Raw genomic sequence first — 17500 nt, forward strand, 5'->3', positions numbered from 1 at the left:
CAAGTTTACACAGCAAGAAGCCGAGAGAGTTGCAAGGAATGCAGAACAGCTTTGAATCCATCTTCTTCCATCGTCAGACAAATAATGCTGCTCTTTTGGCTTCAGGCTCTCTCCTGGAAGTGAGTAGAATTTATAACATCAGTATTTTGCTTATTCATGGCATGTGCAATGTTAAAACATTTCTATATGCACATATGAAGGATTAGGGTTTGTGCTTTTCCAGGTGTTTTAAAATTTGATCCTGGATGCTGCCATTGCACTTCTGTACTAGATATGCAAATTAAACTTTGATACAATATTGATTATTGTGGAACTTACAGTGGACAATATTTGTTAACATGTCATATGTCAATCTGTATGACTGGCAATTCTGTTCAAATCAGTTACAAACTAGAAAAATGGGGGGGATATTATTTCTCTTAGTGTATAAGTGTGACAAATATGTAATGCTTGGTGAAAAAGGGATGAACGAACCGTTTTTCAGGTAGTTGACAGCGTTCTAAGAGGTGAAAGCCGACGTGGACTCGCAGTTATACGTCCTCCTGGCCACCATGCAGAGAAGACTGAGCCATGTGGTTTCTGCATATACAACAATGTAGCCGTGGCTGCGAAACATGCCATTGGAGCTCATGGTTTGAGTCGGTAAATGTCATACAGTCAATATGTCAACATGTCATCATGACTGCCTTTAGTCTGTATTTTGTTAGTCTAGTCAAGACATCAAAAGGCATTTGTTAATTCTGTTCATTTTTTTCAGTTTATATATATATCATCAAAGTATACAACATTTTCAGAGTACTGATCGTGGACTGGGATGTGCATCACGGCAACGGGATACAGCACATGTTTGAAGATGACCCACAAGTCCTTTATGTCTCAATCCACCGCTATGATAATGGCAAGTTCTTCCCAGGCAGTCCTGATGCCAACTACAACAGGGCAGGCACCAAGAAAGGAAAAGGATATAATGTTAATATCCCCTGGAATAAGGTCAGTAATTGGTTCTCAGCATGCACAGATGTTGGTACTTATCTATGTATATGTGTGTGTGTGTGGGGGGGGGGGGGTGCACACACACACACACACACACACACACACACACACACACACACACACACACACACACACACACACACACACACACACACAGACACACACACACACGCACACACACACTCACTCACACTCACTCTCTTTCTCTCCCTCTTTTTCTCTCTCTTTCTCTGTCTCTTTCTCTCTCTCTTTCTCTCTCTCTTTCTCTCTCGCTCTCTGTCTCTTTCTCTCTCTCTCTCGCTCTCTCTCTCTCTCTCTCTCTCTCTCTCTCTCTCTCTCTCTCTCTCTCTCTCTCATTCTTATTCTCACTCTTACTTTCATTCTCTCTCTATCACTCTTACTCTCACTCTCCTCTCCTCAATTCCCTCTCTCTCTCCCTCTCTTTCTCTTTCTCTCCCTCTCTTTCTCTTTCTCTCCCTCTCCCTCTCTCTCCCTTTCTCTCTCTCTCTCTCTCTCTCACTCTCTCTCTCTCTCTCTCTCTCTCTCTCTCTCTCTCTCTCTCTCTCTCTCTCTCTCTCTCTCTCTTTCTCTCTCTCTCTCTCTCTTTCTCTCTCTCTCTCTCTCTCTCTCTTTCTCTCTCTCTCTCTCTCTGTCTGTCTGTCTGTCTCTCTCTCGGTCTGTCTGTCTGTCTCTCTCTCTCTGTCTGTCTGTCTCTCTCTCTCTGTCTGTCTGTCTGTCTCTCTGTCTGTCTCTGTCTGTCTGTCTGTCTCTCTGTCTCTGCCTATCTGTCGTCTGTCTGTCTACCTCTCCGTCTATGTGTCTCTGTCTCTCTCTCTCTTTCTCTCTCTATGTCTGTCTTTCTCTCTCTCGGTCTCTCTCTCTCTCGCTCTCTCTCTCTCTCTCTCTCTCTCTCTCTCTCTCTCTCTCTCTCTCTCTCTCTGTCTCTGTCTCTGTCTCTCTCTCTCTCTCTCTCTCTCTCTCTCTCTCTCTCTCTCTCTCTCTCTCTCTCTCTCTCTCTCTCTCTCTCTCTCTCTCTTTCTCTCTCTCTCTCTCTCTTTCTTTCTTTCTATCTTTCTCAGATCTAGCGATGAAATAGTTAATAACACTCATAAATACCGTCTTTCTAGAGTGGTATGGGTGACGGAGACTACATGGCAGCCATGGTAGAAGTAATCCTACCAATTGCGTATCAGTTTAACCCCGAGCTGGTATTGGTATCTGCCGGTTTTGATGCAGCTGTTGGAGACCCTTTAGGAGGTACAGTCTATATCTTTCAATTGACTTTTGTCTAGCATTTCAAAAAGCTTTCGTTATTGATACCCAAACATTTTGCCAACAGTACTCATTGGACCACAGATATATTTCATTACTTTTAGAAGACACTAGCAAATATGGATATTAAATCAACACAAAATATTGTATCAGGGATTTCTCTGTTGGTTTTAGTCTCCAGCTGAGCTTTGTAATTCCTTCCAGGCTGCAAAGTTTCCCCTGAATGCTACGGCCACATGACAAAATTATTGTCATGCCTTGCTGGCGGTCGAGTTATTGTTGCTCTAGAAGGCGGTTACAACTTGAACACAATCAGCTACTGTATGACCATGTGTGCAAAGGCTCTTTTAGGGGACCCTCTCATCCCTCTCAGTCAGGGCCTTGCAGCATGTTCAAGTGCCTGTGAGACTTTGAACAATGTCGTGTCTGTACATCAGAAGTTCTGGTCAGCATTAGACTTGCAGGTAAACACTCTAACTCAAAATTACTAATGGATTACTGTATATCTATATATGAGATACATGTTTAATAACTTTCATTCTGTTAAAACTGTTCAAAGAAAAATAATAGAATACTATGATCTTTTATGCAAAATTCTGATGCAGAGCAAAGGAATGGCATCCAGTAATCAGAAATCTAAAAAGATCACAAAGCCGTCTCCGTCTGTTGATCTTACTGATAGAAGTCCAGAGATCCCAGATAGAAAAACTGGTAATGGTTTCAGGTTCTTGGGTCAGCTGACTGATATTTTGAGAAATGTGTTCATCATATTGACTGATGGCTTTTATCATGCATGTTACTGCATATATAATAACTTCCTCCACCTTCCCCTTCTTTCCCTCCCTTTTTCACAGTTTCCCTCTTTTCTTCTAACTAGGTCTTGATGAATTAACAAGCACCCTCAGCCAAATGAGTCTGGGCAAAGAAAGGGAAGGAGCCAAGTCTACGGAAGTTGTTGAGGTAAAAATGGAGGAGGAGGATGGAGCCGTAGGAGGCGCTTGTGCCACACAAGCGGAAGGCCTGAATACGTTTTTACTAACGGAAGTTTCAGGAGCAGAGGTTAGAGATTTTCTTGTGTAGATCGGTTTTAGTAATAATAATAATAATAGGAATGGTATTTATACTTTTTTATTTTGCATAAAATAGTCATGAAAGTAAAAGTGGTTTAAATTATTATTGTAATAATTGAGTTTCATGTAACCCACAGTCTATGTATGCAGTTGTTCCTTTGCAATGGTGTCCACACTTAGAATCAGTGCAGCCTGTGCCAAAGAGTAGCTTGGATGCCTTCAGTCCATGTGAAGAGTGCAAAGACTTGTCAGAGAATTGGGTGTGTCTCACCTGCTACAAGGTAAGAATATTTTGTTTTGGACATACTTCATAATTAATGTTATCATTGTAGTCATTTAGTAGTTACAAGTGAATTAAAGCTCTCCATTTTTTTCCATTTACTTACTTAGTTTTTTTAGTAATAAACACCAATTCATTGGCTTGTCACATAAGATATATCAAGAAACTAATTGTCAAATTGGAAACTATGGAACAGTATTTCCAGATCATTGGTTCTTGGGTCATTACTCAGGTTAAAGTGAAGGTTAAAAAGAATGACCAGTATTTAGAAATCACCATTCAAGCATTTTAAGCATTTTTCTCGCCCTCTGAATGAGAAGGCAAATATGAACTATCCTTATGAAAGTTACCAATTTCTTCTTCTTTTTCTTTTTAAGACTATGTAGCTGACATTGCAATACATTCTAAATATTAATTACTCAATTACAGGTTTTGTGTGGACGATTTGTAAATGAGCATATGCTGATGCATGGTGTAATGGAAGAACATTACATGGTGCTAAGTTACGCTGACTTGTCTGTTTGGTGCTATTCATGCGACTCCTATATCCATCATGAGGTAATCAGTCAAGTTTCTTTGAAAGTAATTTTTTTGGTACTAAATTCCAGAATCAGAGCAGCTGGCTTACTTAACCCATTGACCCAGTTGCATCACTGCAATCACATGGCCAAACACTTGTGAGCAGTGACAAGACTCTGTGCCTCCCCTTTGCAAAGTTATTGTGTGTAAACTTTTTAGCTTTTTTTTATTTGCCTTTTCCAGATGATAATATATTATTTTCCTTGCGTAGACCTCATATCATCTCTCTGTGTAGTAAATAACTTAGTGCAAATAGAAAAAAATGTTACTTTTTTTTTCCCCCCCTTCCCCTTCCCCCATAATACAACCTGCACCACCAGTCACAGCGGCCAGGAATACGATGCTGAGCATAAAAATGGCATCCTCCTTGGAGCTGACACTCTTCCAGTCGCAGCTTCATTTATCAGTGGGAATATTGCAAAAGCCCCCTTCTAAATGCCAAATGAGTCTAATTACACTCCAAGAAGTGTGTGCACTTATGGCAAGTCTTTTCCATCACCCTGGCCTTCACTCATGAAGGCAGGTTCGCATACACACACACACAGCCATTTTGTCCAATGACGGCATGTTCACATCATCCAGCCCTTGACCCAGATTTTTCCATGATGAGACTGTCATGTCACCCAGATCATAGGGATTAAGTGGCAACTCTCTCGGGTGTGTGGCTTGTATGCCCAACCTATATGAATTCGTGTGATATTAAGACATTCCTCCCTTTTGTAATGTTATCTCTATTTCAGCATAAGCATTATTGTCTATGTCATCTGATATGCTGTATCATGATGGCAATACTCTTTTCATTGGGCAGACTCCATATTATCTCTAAGTAGTCGTACCACTTTGCAGTAACAATAACAAGTTTTTTTTTACATTATTCAGTTTTTTGTAACACCTTGAGCAGTCGTGATGGCTGGCAGGAATAGGATCCTGTGCATGGAAATGGTGTGCCCTCTGGAGCAGGTACTCTTCCAGCCAGGGCTCACTGACGGTACATTCCGCTAATGGAAATAATGCAAGGACCCCTTCCTAAATATCCACTGAATCATATCTTCCAAGAGCATTATGCTCTCATATCGAGACACTCCCAACACCCCAGCCACCAGCCACATTTCCCATGACAGGATATTTCTGTCACCCCAGACCTCAGCCAAATTTTTCCATGACAGCAAATTCCTGTCACCTGGCTCTCAGGCAAATTTTGTCATGATGTGAGTCTCACCTCACTTGGATCCAACGGGTTAATAATATCCTGGCTGTAAACTTCATATTTCTATTGCATATGTTATGTTCTTGTTAACCATTATATTGACAAGAAAATCATACATGTACATTGTCCCAGTCCTATTGAATATTAATCATGGGAGGAGAAAGCCTCCTGTAATGTATTTTAACATATTTTAACTAAACTACATAGTAATAACATTTCCCATTTCAGATCCTGCAGGAAGCAAAACGGGCAGCTCACATTAGCAAATTCGGAGAGGATATCCCAGGCTCATTGTGAAATTATTCATATGTCAGACAGAGAATGAACATGAAAAGTTGAGATGAAAATCAATATTTTTTAATATCATATTAAGAGAAAACTATAGTGAAATTGTCGAATATTTATTGTATGCAACATAAGTGAAGTGAATATTTAGTTACCAAATACAGGAATGGTACTTTGAACAGCCCGCCATGTGCCAACATTTCTTTAAAATGAACGATCAACAAAGCATGTGTTGGAACAGCTGCTTTGAAAACTTACTAACCCAAAGCTTTACCTCATTTTTAATCATGCTAAGAATATAATGATAATACAATAATGATAATAGTAATATTGTTCAGTTTACTCCAGTACCAAAGGTCTTCAGTTTTGTAAGGATGCCAAAGTAATCTTTCTTTCTTTTTCTTTTTCTTTTTTTTTTTACACAACTCATTTTTTTTAATGGGCTTCTCTTCCTTATTATCCGTAAGCCTTTCTCTTAAATACGCAAAGTAATCCACATTAAAACTACTTTTCTGCAAGGTTAATCCACTTTCAAACTACTTATCTTTCTATAATTTAGTTGCTCATTCACATGAATCTAACCAGTGTTGAACATATAATAGATTTTGGTAATTAGGGCTATGAACATAATTATAGCAAAGTATGTGTTCAAGAATCATAATTATTAGGTAGGTGTAATTCACAATACTTTTTAGTTCAAGTTTAGATGTAAGATGCTTCATTACGTGAATGTCCAAGGGTATTTTCTTCTTCTTTTTTCACAGAAGTGCCAGATTAGGCTGTGTGACTTAAGCAGACATATAGTTCTTTAAGTAGAAGTTGGCCTCGTTTGGAATGCTAAATTGAAATAATTTTCCGTATTTGTTGGTTGTATTGTAGCTTTAAATGTATTTAAACAAAGTTTTATTTTCTTGTAATTACCATTCATAAAAATTATATTCTAATATATTGCATAAGTTACTTGGTTAGAGGTGGCCTTGATAAAGATGTAAGGAATTAGTTTGGAGTTTTATAAATTTTATACTGTGAAATTTATATTAGGTAATGAATGTAAATGCTCAGAATTTATTTATGTTTATAAAATACCGGGGTTTTCCTTATAGCTTTATATATAAAATTGGTGTCCCACAAGCACATAAACACATACCTGGACACATCTGCACCAATGCATGCACACACACACACGCACACACATGCATACATACACACACACACATGCATGCATACACACACACACATACATGCATACACACACACACATGCATGCATACACACACACACATGCATGCATACACACACACACATGCATGCATACACACACACACATGCATGCATACACACACACACATGCATGCATACACACACACATGCATGCATACACACACACACATGCATGCATACACACACACACATGCATGCATACACACACACACATGCATGCATGCATACACACACATGCATGCATGCATACACACACATGCATGCATACACACACATGCATGCATGCACACACACATGCATGCATACACACACACACACATGCATGCATACACACACATGCATGCATACACACACATGCATGCATACACACACACATGCATGCATACACACACACACACACATGCAAGCATACACACACACACACATGCAAGCATACACACACACACACATGCAAGCATACACACACACACATGCAAGCATACACACACACATGCATGCATACACACACATACACATGCATACATACACAGACACGTATACATACGCATACACATACACACATGCATACATGCACACACATGCATACATGCACACACATGCATACATGCACACACATGCATACATGCATACACATGCATACATGCATACACATGTATACATGCATACACGCACACACATGCATACACACACACCCACACATGAATACACGCACGCACACATGCATACACGCAAACGCACACACATGCATACACGCAAACGCACACACATGCATACACGCAAACGCACACACATGCATACACGCAAACGCACACACATGCATACACGCACACGCACACACATGCATACACGCACACGCATGCATACACGCACACACACACACATGCATACACGCACACACACACATGCATACACGCACACACACATGCATACACGCACACACACATGCATACACGCACACACACATGCATACACGCATACATATGCGCGCACACACACACACACACACTCACACTCACACTCACACTCACACTCACACACACACACACACACACACACACACACACACACACACACACACACACACACACACACACACACACACACACACACACACACACACACACACACACACACACAGTGTTTATTTCTATTTTTCAAATCAGTACTTACAACCAATAAAATAATTTAATGTCAGTACTATGAAACTTTGGTCCACTTAATGGAATATCCTACCCATAAAAAAAAATATATTTTTTAGTTTTGCAAGTTTTTAAGAAACAACAAACAACTTTTCATTTTGAGTGTAAGAGTGATTATTGCAGTGACCACAATTAAATCAGTTGGAAATATTCCAGATAACCTTAGTGAAATTTATATGTTAATTAAATATATGAGTTGAAGACCTAAATAGACATGCACATTATGGTACATTAAAAATTTAAAAAGTAAAAATAAAAAATCAGTCTTCACAGCTTACCAGTAACCTGCCTTGCTATATTTAATTCACTTTACAGTCAGTTATTCCACAGGCTGGTGCATATTTGTAATGATTCACTTGTCACATTAATTGCATGTCTAATATTTTCAAGAAATATTCTGCCCACCTAATATCTCCCACATTAGATTTTGAAAGTGCAGCTTTTAGTGCAAGTGATATTAAACATGTATTTTTACTGAGGACTCTCCCTGGTGACAATTTTACCTTGGGCACTAAAAAGGTAATTTAAAGTCCTCCTGTAATCCAAAGTAGTCTCAAAAAATACTTGTATGATGGTTTATTCAAAAAACAAAGCCATTGCTAAATTTAGTAAAAAATCAGTTTGATATATTTATGTAGTTAGAAGAACCAAGATATTTTATTGAGTTCTGACAAGCTTTTCATGTTACAATATTAACTGTGATATGAACCACAATCATAAAGAGGCTCACTTCTTAATTGCTGTAATGTTGTGCACTAATTGCTTTGTTTTGCATCTCAAAAAAGTTCATTTTTTGAAGTATTTTTATGGAACATAATTCCATTGGCATGTGCACATGCTTCTGAGTTTTTGTTCAGAAAGTGTAAAAAGAAGAAAGGTGTTTACTGCTAGCAGGCCTCAAACATTGTGATCAGTAATATGATAGGTTCAACCCATTTCACTAGTGTAGTGACATATTGCCTTGCTATAAATTAGATTAGGTTAATGCATCAATGCCTTTGCAAAATACCTAGTCTATGAAATGGTCTTGAATGAATGGAGCTTTTGACTCACTGAAAATGCTGCAAATATGGCCTTTGGACATTTTGCAGCACTATTTAGTTGCACATTTTTATTATGATAACTAGGCATTAATGTAAAGCAACCAAACAAAAAAACAAAAATTAAGGTCAGGCAGTTTAAACTTATGATAATTTCCTCACAAGCAAATACATAGCTCAACTTATTTTATAACCAAACTACAGCATAACCAAAGTGCAAAATTAATCAGCATTTTAAGTCATATTTTCTCAGGATTCCTTTATATATATGCTTTTCTGACTATTTATTGATCTGTTGGTAAAGAAAAGTTCAGTGATGTTTTTGGCAATGAAAACCTTGATATTAATGAAAGCAAATATACAATTATCATATTTATTTCTTCCTTTTTACATAATTTCTGTTTCACATATTTCACAGTTCGCATTAGCTCAAAAAAGTCAATAAAAAATAAAACCACAAAATACAAGCGTATATAGCTGTGATAGATGCCAGTGGTATAAATAAATTATTTCTGTTTGCCAAATTGGTGTTTATATAGTAAAAGTGGCAAAATTATATGGTACAGTAGATATATTTTTACTATATATCTGGCAAAAGGAAAAAAAAAAATACCAATAGAAGTCTTCCCCTACCCTTGCATTTACTCACTGAATAATAATATTGCACATTTAAATCTTTCCAGATTGCATAAAATGATCAATTTGCTTATCACTGACTAATCTGTAAGGGAAATACTTATATCAGTGCCTGTTCAGTGACCAAATAAAATTATTATTGTTTAACCTTGCTGAAAGTTTCCATAGAATTTTGAAGTAAATCTAGTCTCTTTCCAATCCACCAGTAACCAAAACAGTGTCATATACATAGGTATAAATATATACCCTATAATACGATTTACTTTTTTTTTCTTAATGTTATCAAGAACCAGCTTTATTTTTGGACTATCAATACCTAAATGTACATTTTAAACAAAATCTCCAAAACATATTCATACATCATTTTCAGGAATTGCACTCAACTTTTTATTACTGCTATATGAATCAAACCCAAGATTGAAATCTTCCTGGTGTTTAGATTGGAAAGACTATATATTGTCAACTGACCTATATTTACAAACATATATATTACAAAATGATTAGTATTTTTTTTACACTAAAAGTGGATATGCATATGTATGTAAAATTGTATTAAAATGTGGTAATACTTAATATTACTTACATAAAATAAAAAATAAAAAAACATAAAACACATTTCATAGACAGGGATAAGTGAAAGTGTATGTCTATCTTTCACCATAATACTTTTACCACCACACCTCTTGTAATGGGCAGCGCCAGTTGAATCTTTATTTGAAATCTCGCTTGCACACAACTGCTCAAATTTCTTAACTACTTTCATTGACATCTTTGTAGAAACAAGTACACAGCTTCACAAAGCTAGCTTCATAGACCAAGTAGACAAAATGATATAAGCAACGCTAAAAACTTCCCATTCAAAATTGTGAAACAAGCACCACCACTTCTTGGAATATTAGGTTTTACAGCTTTTAGAAACCTTAAGGAAAACATCATAATATATATTTTGTTTACTTTAAAAGCATACATTATCTTCTAAAAGAAAAAAATATTGGGAATTTTTCAGTAAAATCTTTAAATTAGGTTTCATTAGAAGAGGTATGATGGTAGGTGAAACTGAAAAACTGTTCTGCTGCTTTAATTTTTTTCCTCTCTTTCACTCGGCTTATTATTAGAATCACTGTATTTTAATTTGAATAAAGACTTGCCTGAGATAGCTCACTTTCATTCACTCCTTAATCCTACCAAGTGTGTGTACTAGCACAAGTATCAGCATATAGGCATGCTGATACAACAAAGCTGATGCACATCCTACACCAACTATTGAGCATTATTCAAGCTGCTGTCTCTATTTTTGAATTCACAACATTTAGTGGTGTAATATGGTATATATCAATAAAACATGCTTTTCATTTAAAAAATAAAAATAATAATCTTCAACACCTAAACTGCACATTTGACAAACAGTCCACCATGTATGATCAGGCAACCTACTTACTATTCTTTAAAAATAAAGATTATAAACTAAGTTATTATTCCTTTGAATAATTATCAATAAACTAAATGGTTTCAAAACAGTTGATCTTCCCTACATGATCAAAACCTTACTATTAAAACATTCTTCAAATGAACAGAAAAAAATATGAATTCATCCCAATTACAACAATAGGAATATCTCTGTAAAAGGAAAATATATTTGCAAAGCAATAGCAAAAGAAATGTGACAGTTTAAGTGTCAAGACAATGAGAGACCAAATTCCCATTCATTTCATTACCAATGAATGCCAATTTCCTTCTCTGCTCTCTGTACTCCTAACAATGCTATAAGTAATAGTACGTAACAAAAGGCCATTCAAACCATAAAGGTAATTTATGACATTTATTCTAGACTACATGAGCAAGCTTTTAAAAAACAGAACCTGAAAAGTAAAAGGAGACAAAGCTCATGAACTTGAACTAGACAATGATATGAGAACAATACATGTCATTAATGTGAACCTACAAAAATTACTGTTCTCATAAGGTCTTTAATCAAGTTCAATGAGTATACATCTTTTCTTTCCTGAAATAAGAGACTTGTATTGAAATGACAACAATGCCTCTCTCAGGCTTCCAGTACAAGACCAGAATTATCACAATAAATTACATGGCTAATTGCAATATTAGCACTATACACAAAATTGACCTATCTTTGGATATACTAGTGTCAAAAATGACAGGGGTTGCAACTCCAAACGATGGGCTGTGCAAGGCAGGTGCTGAAAAAGAAAATAAAACATAAAGAATATCTGTTGCCTCCTTTTCAGAGATATTCATGACAGACTAGACCTAATTGATATGGAATGAATTACAAATGTAGTGCCTCAGTGAAAAAATTATCAATATGACATTCCTCCATCTTATTCCCCACCATTATCAGACTTGGATGAAAACCAAACAAACCGAAACTTTCTGCTTTCTGTCTCTCAAACTGTTAGCTTTCTCTGCAAGAAATTGAGAGAGCACTTTCCCTGGAGCTGCGAAACGTTCGATGACCTGAAACCAGAAGTCCACAGACACTATACAGAACAGTGACAACTTACCTTGGTGTTGTCTTACCACAGCACTCACGCTAGGACCTTCACTTGCCTACGATGACGACCGGGATCTTCTCTTCCATTTCTTGGGGAGTGAGACAGAGGAACTACATGACCGTGAGCGGCGACGCTTCTTGGATCTCTTGGGTGTTCTTGATGTAGAGCGTGACCTAGAAATATACCGGTCCTTCTTGCGTCCATAGTCCCTGCTACGACTTCTGCTACGGCTGCATGAGTGAGAACGTCGTCTGCTACTTCTGCCCACTCTACTATCCTCACTACCATCTCTAAAACTTCTACGATGGTCCCTCCCCCGAGACCTACTGCTGTGGCGATACCCTGACCTGCTGTCATTACTTCTGTCTCTACCTCGTTTCCTATCCCTAGATCGACTGCCCTTCCTACCTCTAGATCTACTTCTATGTCTATCTCTTGATCTCTCTCTATTTCTGCCCCTTGATCTATCCCTACCCTTGGATCTAGATCTATCTCTGCTATATCTTCTCCAGGATCCTCTCTCCTCACTTGGGCTGTGACTTCCATCCCTCCTCCTCCTGTAGCTCTCCCTGCTCTTACTCCTACTTTTGTACCTACTATATTCCTCAGAACTCCTACTTCTACTACGGCTGATCTCTTTCCGCTTCTTCTTCTTTTTATGCTCCCTTCTTTCTTCCCTATCCCGACTCCCTGACTGACTTCTCTTCCTCCCTTCCCTTTCCTCACTTCTATGTGACCTCTTAGAGCTCTTCTTTTTATCTTTCTTAGACTTCCGCCTTTTCTTTTTTTTCCCCTCACTTGAGCGGGAATGATCACTAATGGAAGATTTTGAGTCTTGTTCTGAATCTAAGCTTTGACCTGAGTCTTTAGAGTCATCATCTCCTTTAACAGAGCCACTGGGGGTGCCATTGTCAGGCTGAGTTGAGTCTACCTCTGGGTCTTGTGGCGGTACAAATTTCATTGGTTTTATGTTTCCTGTGCAAACAGAAAGAAAAACTATGATTATCAATGCAATTTTCATGACTAAAACTTCAGTGATAGAGACCTTTACATTAACCTTTTATCATTTTTCAAAGAGAAATATCATACTAAATGACTCATTTGCACTTATATGCACAATCACCAAATTAGCCATCAACCTACCCACAGCTGCAGGTGGATTCTTTTCTTCATCCGAGTCCTCCTCTGGTTTTGTCTCCTCCCCATGCTTGTCTCCCTCCCTGTCTTTGCTTGCCCTTCTCCTCCTATCCTCCCCGGAGACTTGCATCACCCCCCCATCCACCTTGGAGTCGTCCTCAGAGTGGGACTCATGTTGGGCATTGTGTTTCCGGTTTCTCTCTGCCATCTCTTCGGCATGGAGTCTCTGAAGGATCATCCTCTCGGTAGCTTGGAAGTCCCGTCGCTTGCGCCTGATAGTCTGCCTCAGTTCCTCATCACTGTCAGTTTCACCATGCATGCCGCCTCCCTCACCACCAGATCCTTCTCCATCGCTTTCACTGTCGCTGTAGATGCCTAGCCCTGAAATTCATCATCCTGTTATCCTCATATAATGTGGTGCTAGTGACTATTTCTTCCCTTGTTTATGAAATTTCCAATAGCTTAAAAGCACATGGTTCCCACCCTGTTGTCACCAATTAAATTAGGGTCCCATCAACCCTCTACTATCTACATTTCAGATCACTGAAAGGTTAAAAAAAAAAAAAAGCAAAAAAAAAATTATAATGCACTTCTTTTTCTTTCTCTCCCCTGAAGACTATCCTACTGCTTCTTTTGCCCTTCAAGACCAATATGCTTATTCCATCCCATTTCAAATGTTCAAGGGACTTTGCATAAAATTCTTCAAGTGGAACAGCACACAAAATAAGAAATCAAGACATCTTACTGATGGGGAAAATGAGAAAGGGAACAAGCCCATGGCACCCAGCTCCATTGCATACACTTTTCATTTATCATAAAATGCACTTTGTAGAGTTTAAAAATAAAGAAATAAAAAGCAACTATGCTAGGCAACAGAAAAGGTTGGTTTCAACTTACCAATTCCGCCCGACAAAGAGGCAAGGGCTGAGCTCTTCTTCACCTGAACTGCCGGAGCTTTAGACAAACACAGGAACTTTAGTGGTGTTGCGGGAGACCCCCGGCAGACCAGCCTTACCACACTAAGCAGATACAAGCTCTCACCTCTATAAGGGAAGTGACTGTTTATATCAAGAGGAAAGAGGCTACCCACACCACTTATCAGCACTAAAGTTGGTGCTCACTTCACAACTTTTAAGGTCTCATTTAAATGGGGATCTTAAAACTTGTTCTGGCAAGGTTTTAAGTCTGGAAATTGGAAACTGGTGAGACCATACACAACTTTTCCTATGCAGTTCAAGGCATAGTTCACAAGCCATTATGGTATTGCAGACCTCTCTCTTATTCATAACATATCTCTAACCCTCATTCCATTAATCTACTTAAAAAAAAAAAAAAAAAAAAAGTGATAACATCTTTGGCAAATCTAAACTGACTAATAATTACGCTTTAGAAATTAAGTACATATGCTCCTTCCAAAGACCACAAAGTCACAACCAACGAGCACATCATTAATTATTTCTTTTTCAGCATTAAGATTCCTCACTGAATCAGCAGAATAATGACTTTACGGTATCCCAAAACGACTGCTGAGAGTCAGGCTCTGCCAGTGCAGTGCTACAGTACTAACAACCCTGCCCACACAACTGACACCAGTCAAAGGTGTACCTTTCATACGAGCACGATTCAACACTTCTGATGCAACCTCCTCCATCATTTCTGTAGTAACGTCCAGTAAAATTTCTGTCATCCAACGTCGCAATTTTAGCATCTGAAAAGGATCAATGAAAAAATATAAATAAATCAGTTTTTTTTTCCCCATGTTCATTATATAAACAAAAAGAAGAGAGACAGTAAAGCTATATTTTCTTCTGTAATAACACAAGTAAATGAATTTCACTCAGAAGATACTTGCATTATAAGGTCTAAACAATTAATATAAAAAAATATTAAGGATAAAGCCTACCATCAATATTTATTGTATCTATAACAAACAAATGACCATATATAAATATAAATTACATTATGAGATTTTTGCTATAGCTATAAATGCAAGAATACCTTCATTTTCTAGTCATTTACCAAACCTCCAAACATATGACAGGCAAGACTGAAACACACTGATGTTATAACTATGGCTACAGAAGAGTTATTGGAATACATTCAGCACATTCATCTTTAACCTATTCACACCCGGAGACACCTGATCACAGCCTATTTTATCATACCCATAACAATGGGATAATGTCTTCCATGTGATGTGCAGTTGAGCCTGCTCTAAGTTGTCCTTAGAAATAGCCCCTCAAAAGTAAGTTTAATGCATTCAGACCAGAGTAACTTTGTTTCCTGTGTTTCTGATTTTTCCCTCAAATAGCTGACTCCAGCCACCCTAATGCCTCCTTCGGTATTGCCATGAAGGGGTTAAATCTACATTCCCCCCAGAAAGTTTAGGGTCTAAATGTATAAATCTAAAACTATAACTAACATTCTCCTACTAACCATTTCTTGCATCTTCTCCTCTTCTGACTTTGCAGGTTCAGGTGAAGGCATTCTCCTACTTATCTTAACTTCCTCCTCTTTTTCTTCAGTTTCCTCTCTACTGCCCCCATCTTCTTCTGTCCCCCCTTGACTGTTCTGGGGAGCAAAGCGAGACCGACGTTTCCTGGCCATTCCCAGACCAGTTGTTGCTGTCTCTGGACTGGCTGACCTACTATGGTCTGACATATCACTGTCACTGTCCTGGAAAGTAAAGTCATGTATATGTGTATTTCCTTCATTTTTTCTAGGATCATTTAACAATATACAATATTTTTTATCAGACAGCAAAAAGCCATTCCTACTTACAAATTTACTTTTCCTGGGCACACGAGGTTTGCCGTCATTTGCGAGATCCTCCTCTAGGATACGTCGAGCTCTGGCTTCCTCTTCCCTCTTTCTCTTCAACATCTCCTCTTTCTCAGACATTTGTCTTTCTTTCTCTAACTGTAATGAGAAAGATTTACCTACTCTTTACTTCAGTCACTAATCCTTGTTGTTACAAAACACCTTAGTTTAAAAAATGGGATCCTCAGTCTTACAAATCAGAATCAACCACCTACTACTTTGTACTTTTAGTGTAAACTAAAATCTTTGTATAGAAACCTTTTATTCTACTAACAATATCTGCTTAAAAATAATAACGTAGTTATTTAGTTTTAAGTAATAAATAGCAACCTAATATACTTCAATAATTTAAATTGAACCCTTAATTCTGTATCCTTCAAAAACTAAAAAAAAAATCCTGATAGAACAGAAGAAAATTAAGGTCCCAAGCTTGAGACTATCCATACCTTCCTCTGCTTCTCCCGCTCCATCTTCTCCAATCCTTCTCGAATCCAGGCTGGCAGCTTCTTCCTCTGTGCCGCGTCCAGCTGGAAGTCAGCCTCCTTTCCCACCATACGGTCAGGGTATGTAGGTCCCACCTGGAATTCTCGGCCTCTCCTATCCCTCCGGTCATTCCTCCCATACTCTCCCTGCACTCCTTCCGTTCCAACAATGGGCCATCCATATTCACCCTGTTTAGAAAAAATGAGGAATTTCAGCCACTTTTCTCAGTCCTGGACACAGTGCAAACTCTGTGCAGTTGTATCAAAAGAGACAATCTGTGCTTATATAATTTTCATATAATTTACTGTCTTACAAAATCCTAGGGCACATTTCTGAAGCAAAGGCAGTAGTTAAATGAACTCATTTATACATGAATGAATTATATGAATTCATCTATACATGAATATTTCATTCTATGCATGGTATCAGGATTCACCAAATGTTGGATTATCAAATAAACACCAAATAACCACTTACGTTCAGACAATCCACCTTGATAAAGGACTTCACCTACAATCCTTTATCCTTGTATTTACAAACATATTTATTTCCAGTATACAATTCAAACACATCAGCCTGTCCATCAATATGCATTAGTCTAAGCTGACCATTTATAGATATAGTCTGCTCCCTAAAATGCTCTTCATAATACTAACATCATCTCATTTAACATCATACACCAGAACCCTTAGATCTCTTCTCAATAAAAGAGATTATCTAAAACATAGAGGGTGAAAGAATGATGTGCAAATAAGAACGGCTATC

At 37.9% G+C, this 17500-nt stretch overlaps 2 protein-coding genes across 12 annotated transcripts in view; one reads left to right on the forward strand and one right to left on the reverse strand.

Annotated features, from left to right (window-relative positions):
- Positions 1–10936, forward strand: part of HDAC6 (histone deacetylase 6) — a 34624-nt gene extending 23688 nt beyond the window's left edge. For all 8 annotated transcript variants that reach the window (XM_070135545.1, XM_070135550.1, XM_070135551.1 and 5 more), the window contains 10 exons: positions 1–119; positions 485–642; positions 795–990; positions 2121–2250; positions 2470–2729; positions 2871–2976; positions 3143–3324; positions 3473–3616; positions 4045–4173; positions 5630–10936. The exon at positions 1–119 is cut by the window's left edge and continues 64 nt beyond it. In XM_070135545.1, coding sequence (XP_069991646.1) covers positions 1–119; positions 485–642; positions 795–990; positions 2121–2250; positions 2470–2729; positions 2871–2976; positions 3143–3324; positions 3473–3616; positions 4045–4173; positions 5630–5698 — 1493 coding nt within the window. In that variant the 3' untranslated portion in view covers positions 5699–10936. The remainder of the gene's footprint in view (positions 120–484; positions 643–794; positions 991–2120; positions 2251–2469; positions 2730–2870; positions 2977–3142; positions 3325–3472; positions 3617–4044; positions 4174–5629) is intronic.
- A 651-nt stretch (positions 10937–11587) lies between these two features.
- Positions 11588–17500, reverse strand: part of LOC113800907 (arginine/serine-rich protein PNISR) — a 14885-nt gene continuing 8972 nt past the window's right edge. For 2 of the 4 annotated variants that reach the window (XM_070135557.1, XM_070135555.1), the window contains exons 5-12: positions 16699–16923; positions 16214–16351; positions 15869–16108; positions 15038–15140; positions 14330–14386; positions 13439–13813; positions 12305–13270; positions 11588–11980 (exon numbers count right to left, since the gene is read on the reverse strand). In XM_070135557.1, coding sequence (XP_069991658.1) covers positions 12351–13270; positions 13439–13813; positions 14330–14386; positions 15038–15140; positions 15869–16108; positions 16214–16351; positions 16699–16923 — 2058 coding nt within the window. In that variant the 3' untranslated portion in view covers positions 11588–11980; positions 12305–12350. Of the gene's footprint in view, positions 13271–13438; positions 13814–14329; positions 14387–15037; positions 15141–15868; positions 16109–16213; positions 16352–16698; positions 16924–17500 lie in introns of all 4 variants that reach the window. The other 2 variants (XM_070135556.1, XM_070135554.1) reach the window with 1 other exon arrangement.

This window comes from Penaeus vannamei, chromosome 20 (assembly GCF_042767895.1).
Source record: "Penaeus vannamei isolate JL-2024 chromosome 20, ASM4276789v1, whole genome shotgun sequence".
Taxonomy (NCBI): Eukaryota; Metazoa; Arthropoda; class Malacostraca; order Decapoda; family Penaeidae; genus Penaeus; species Penaeus vannamei.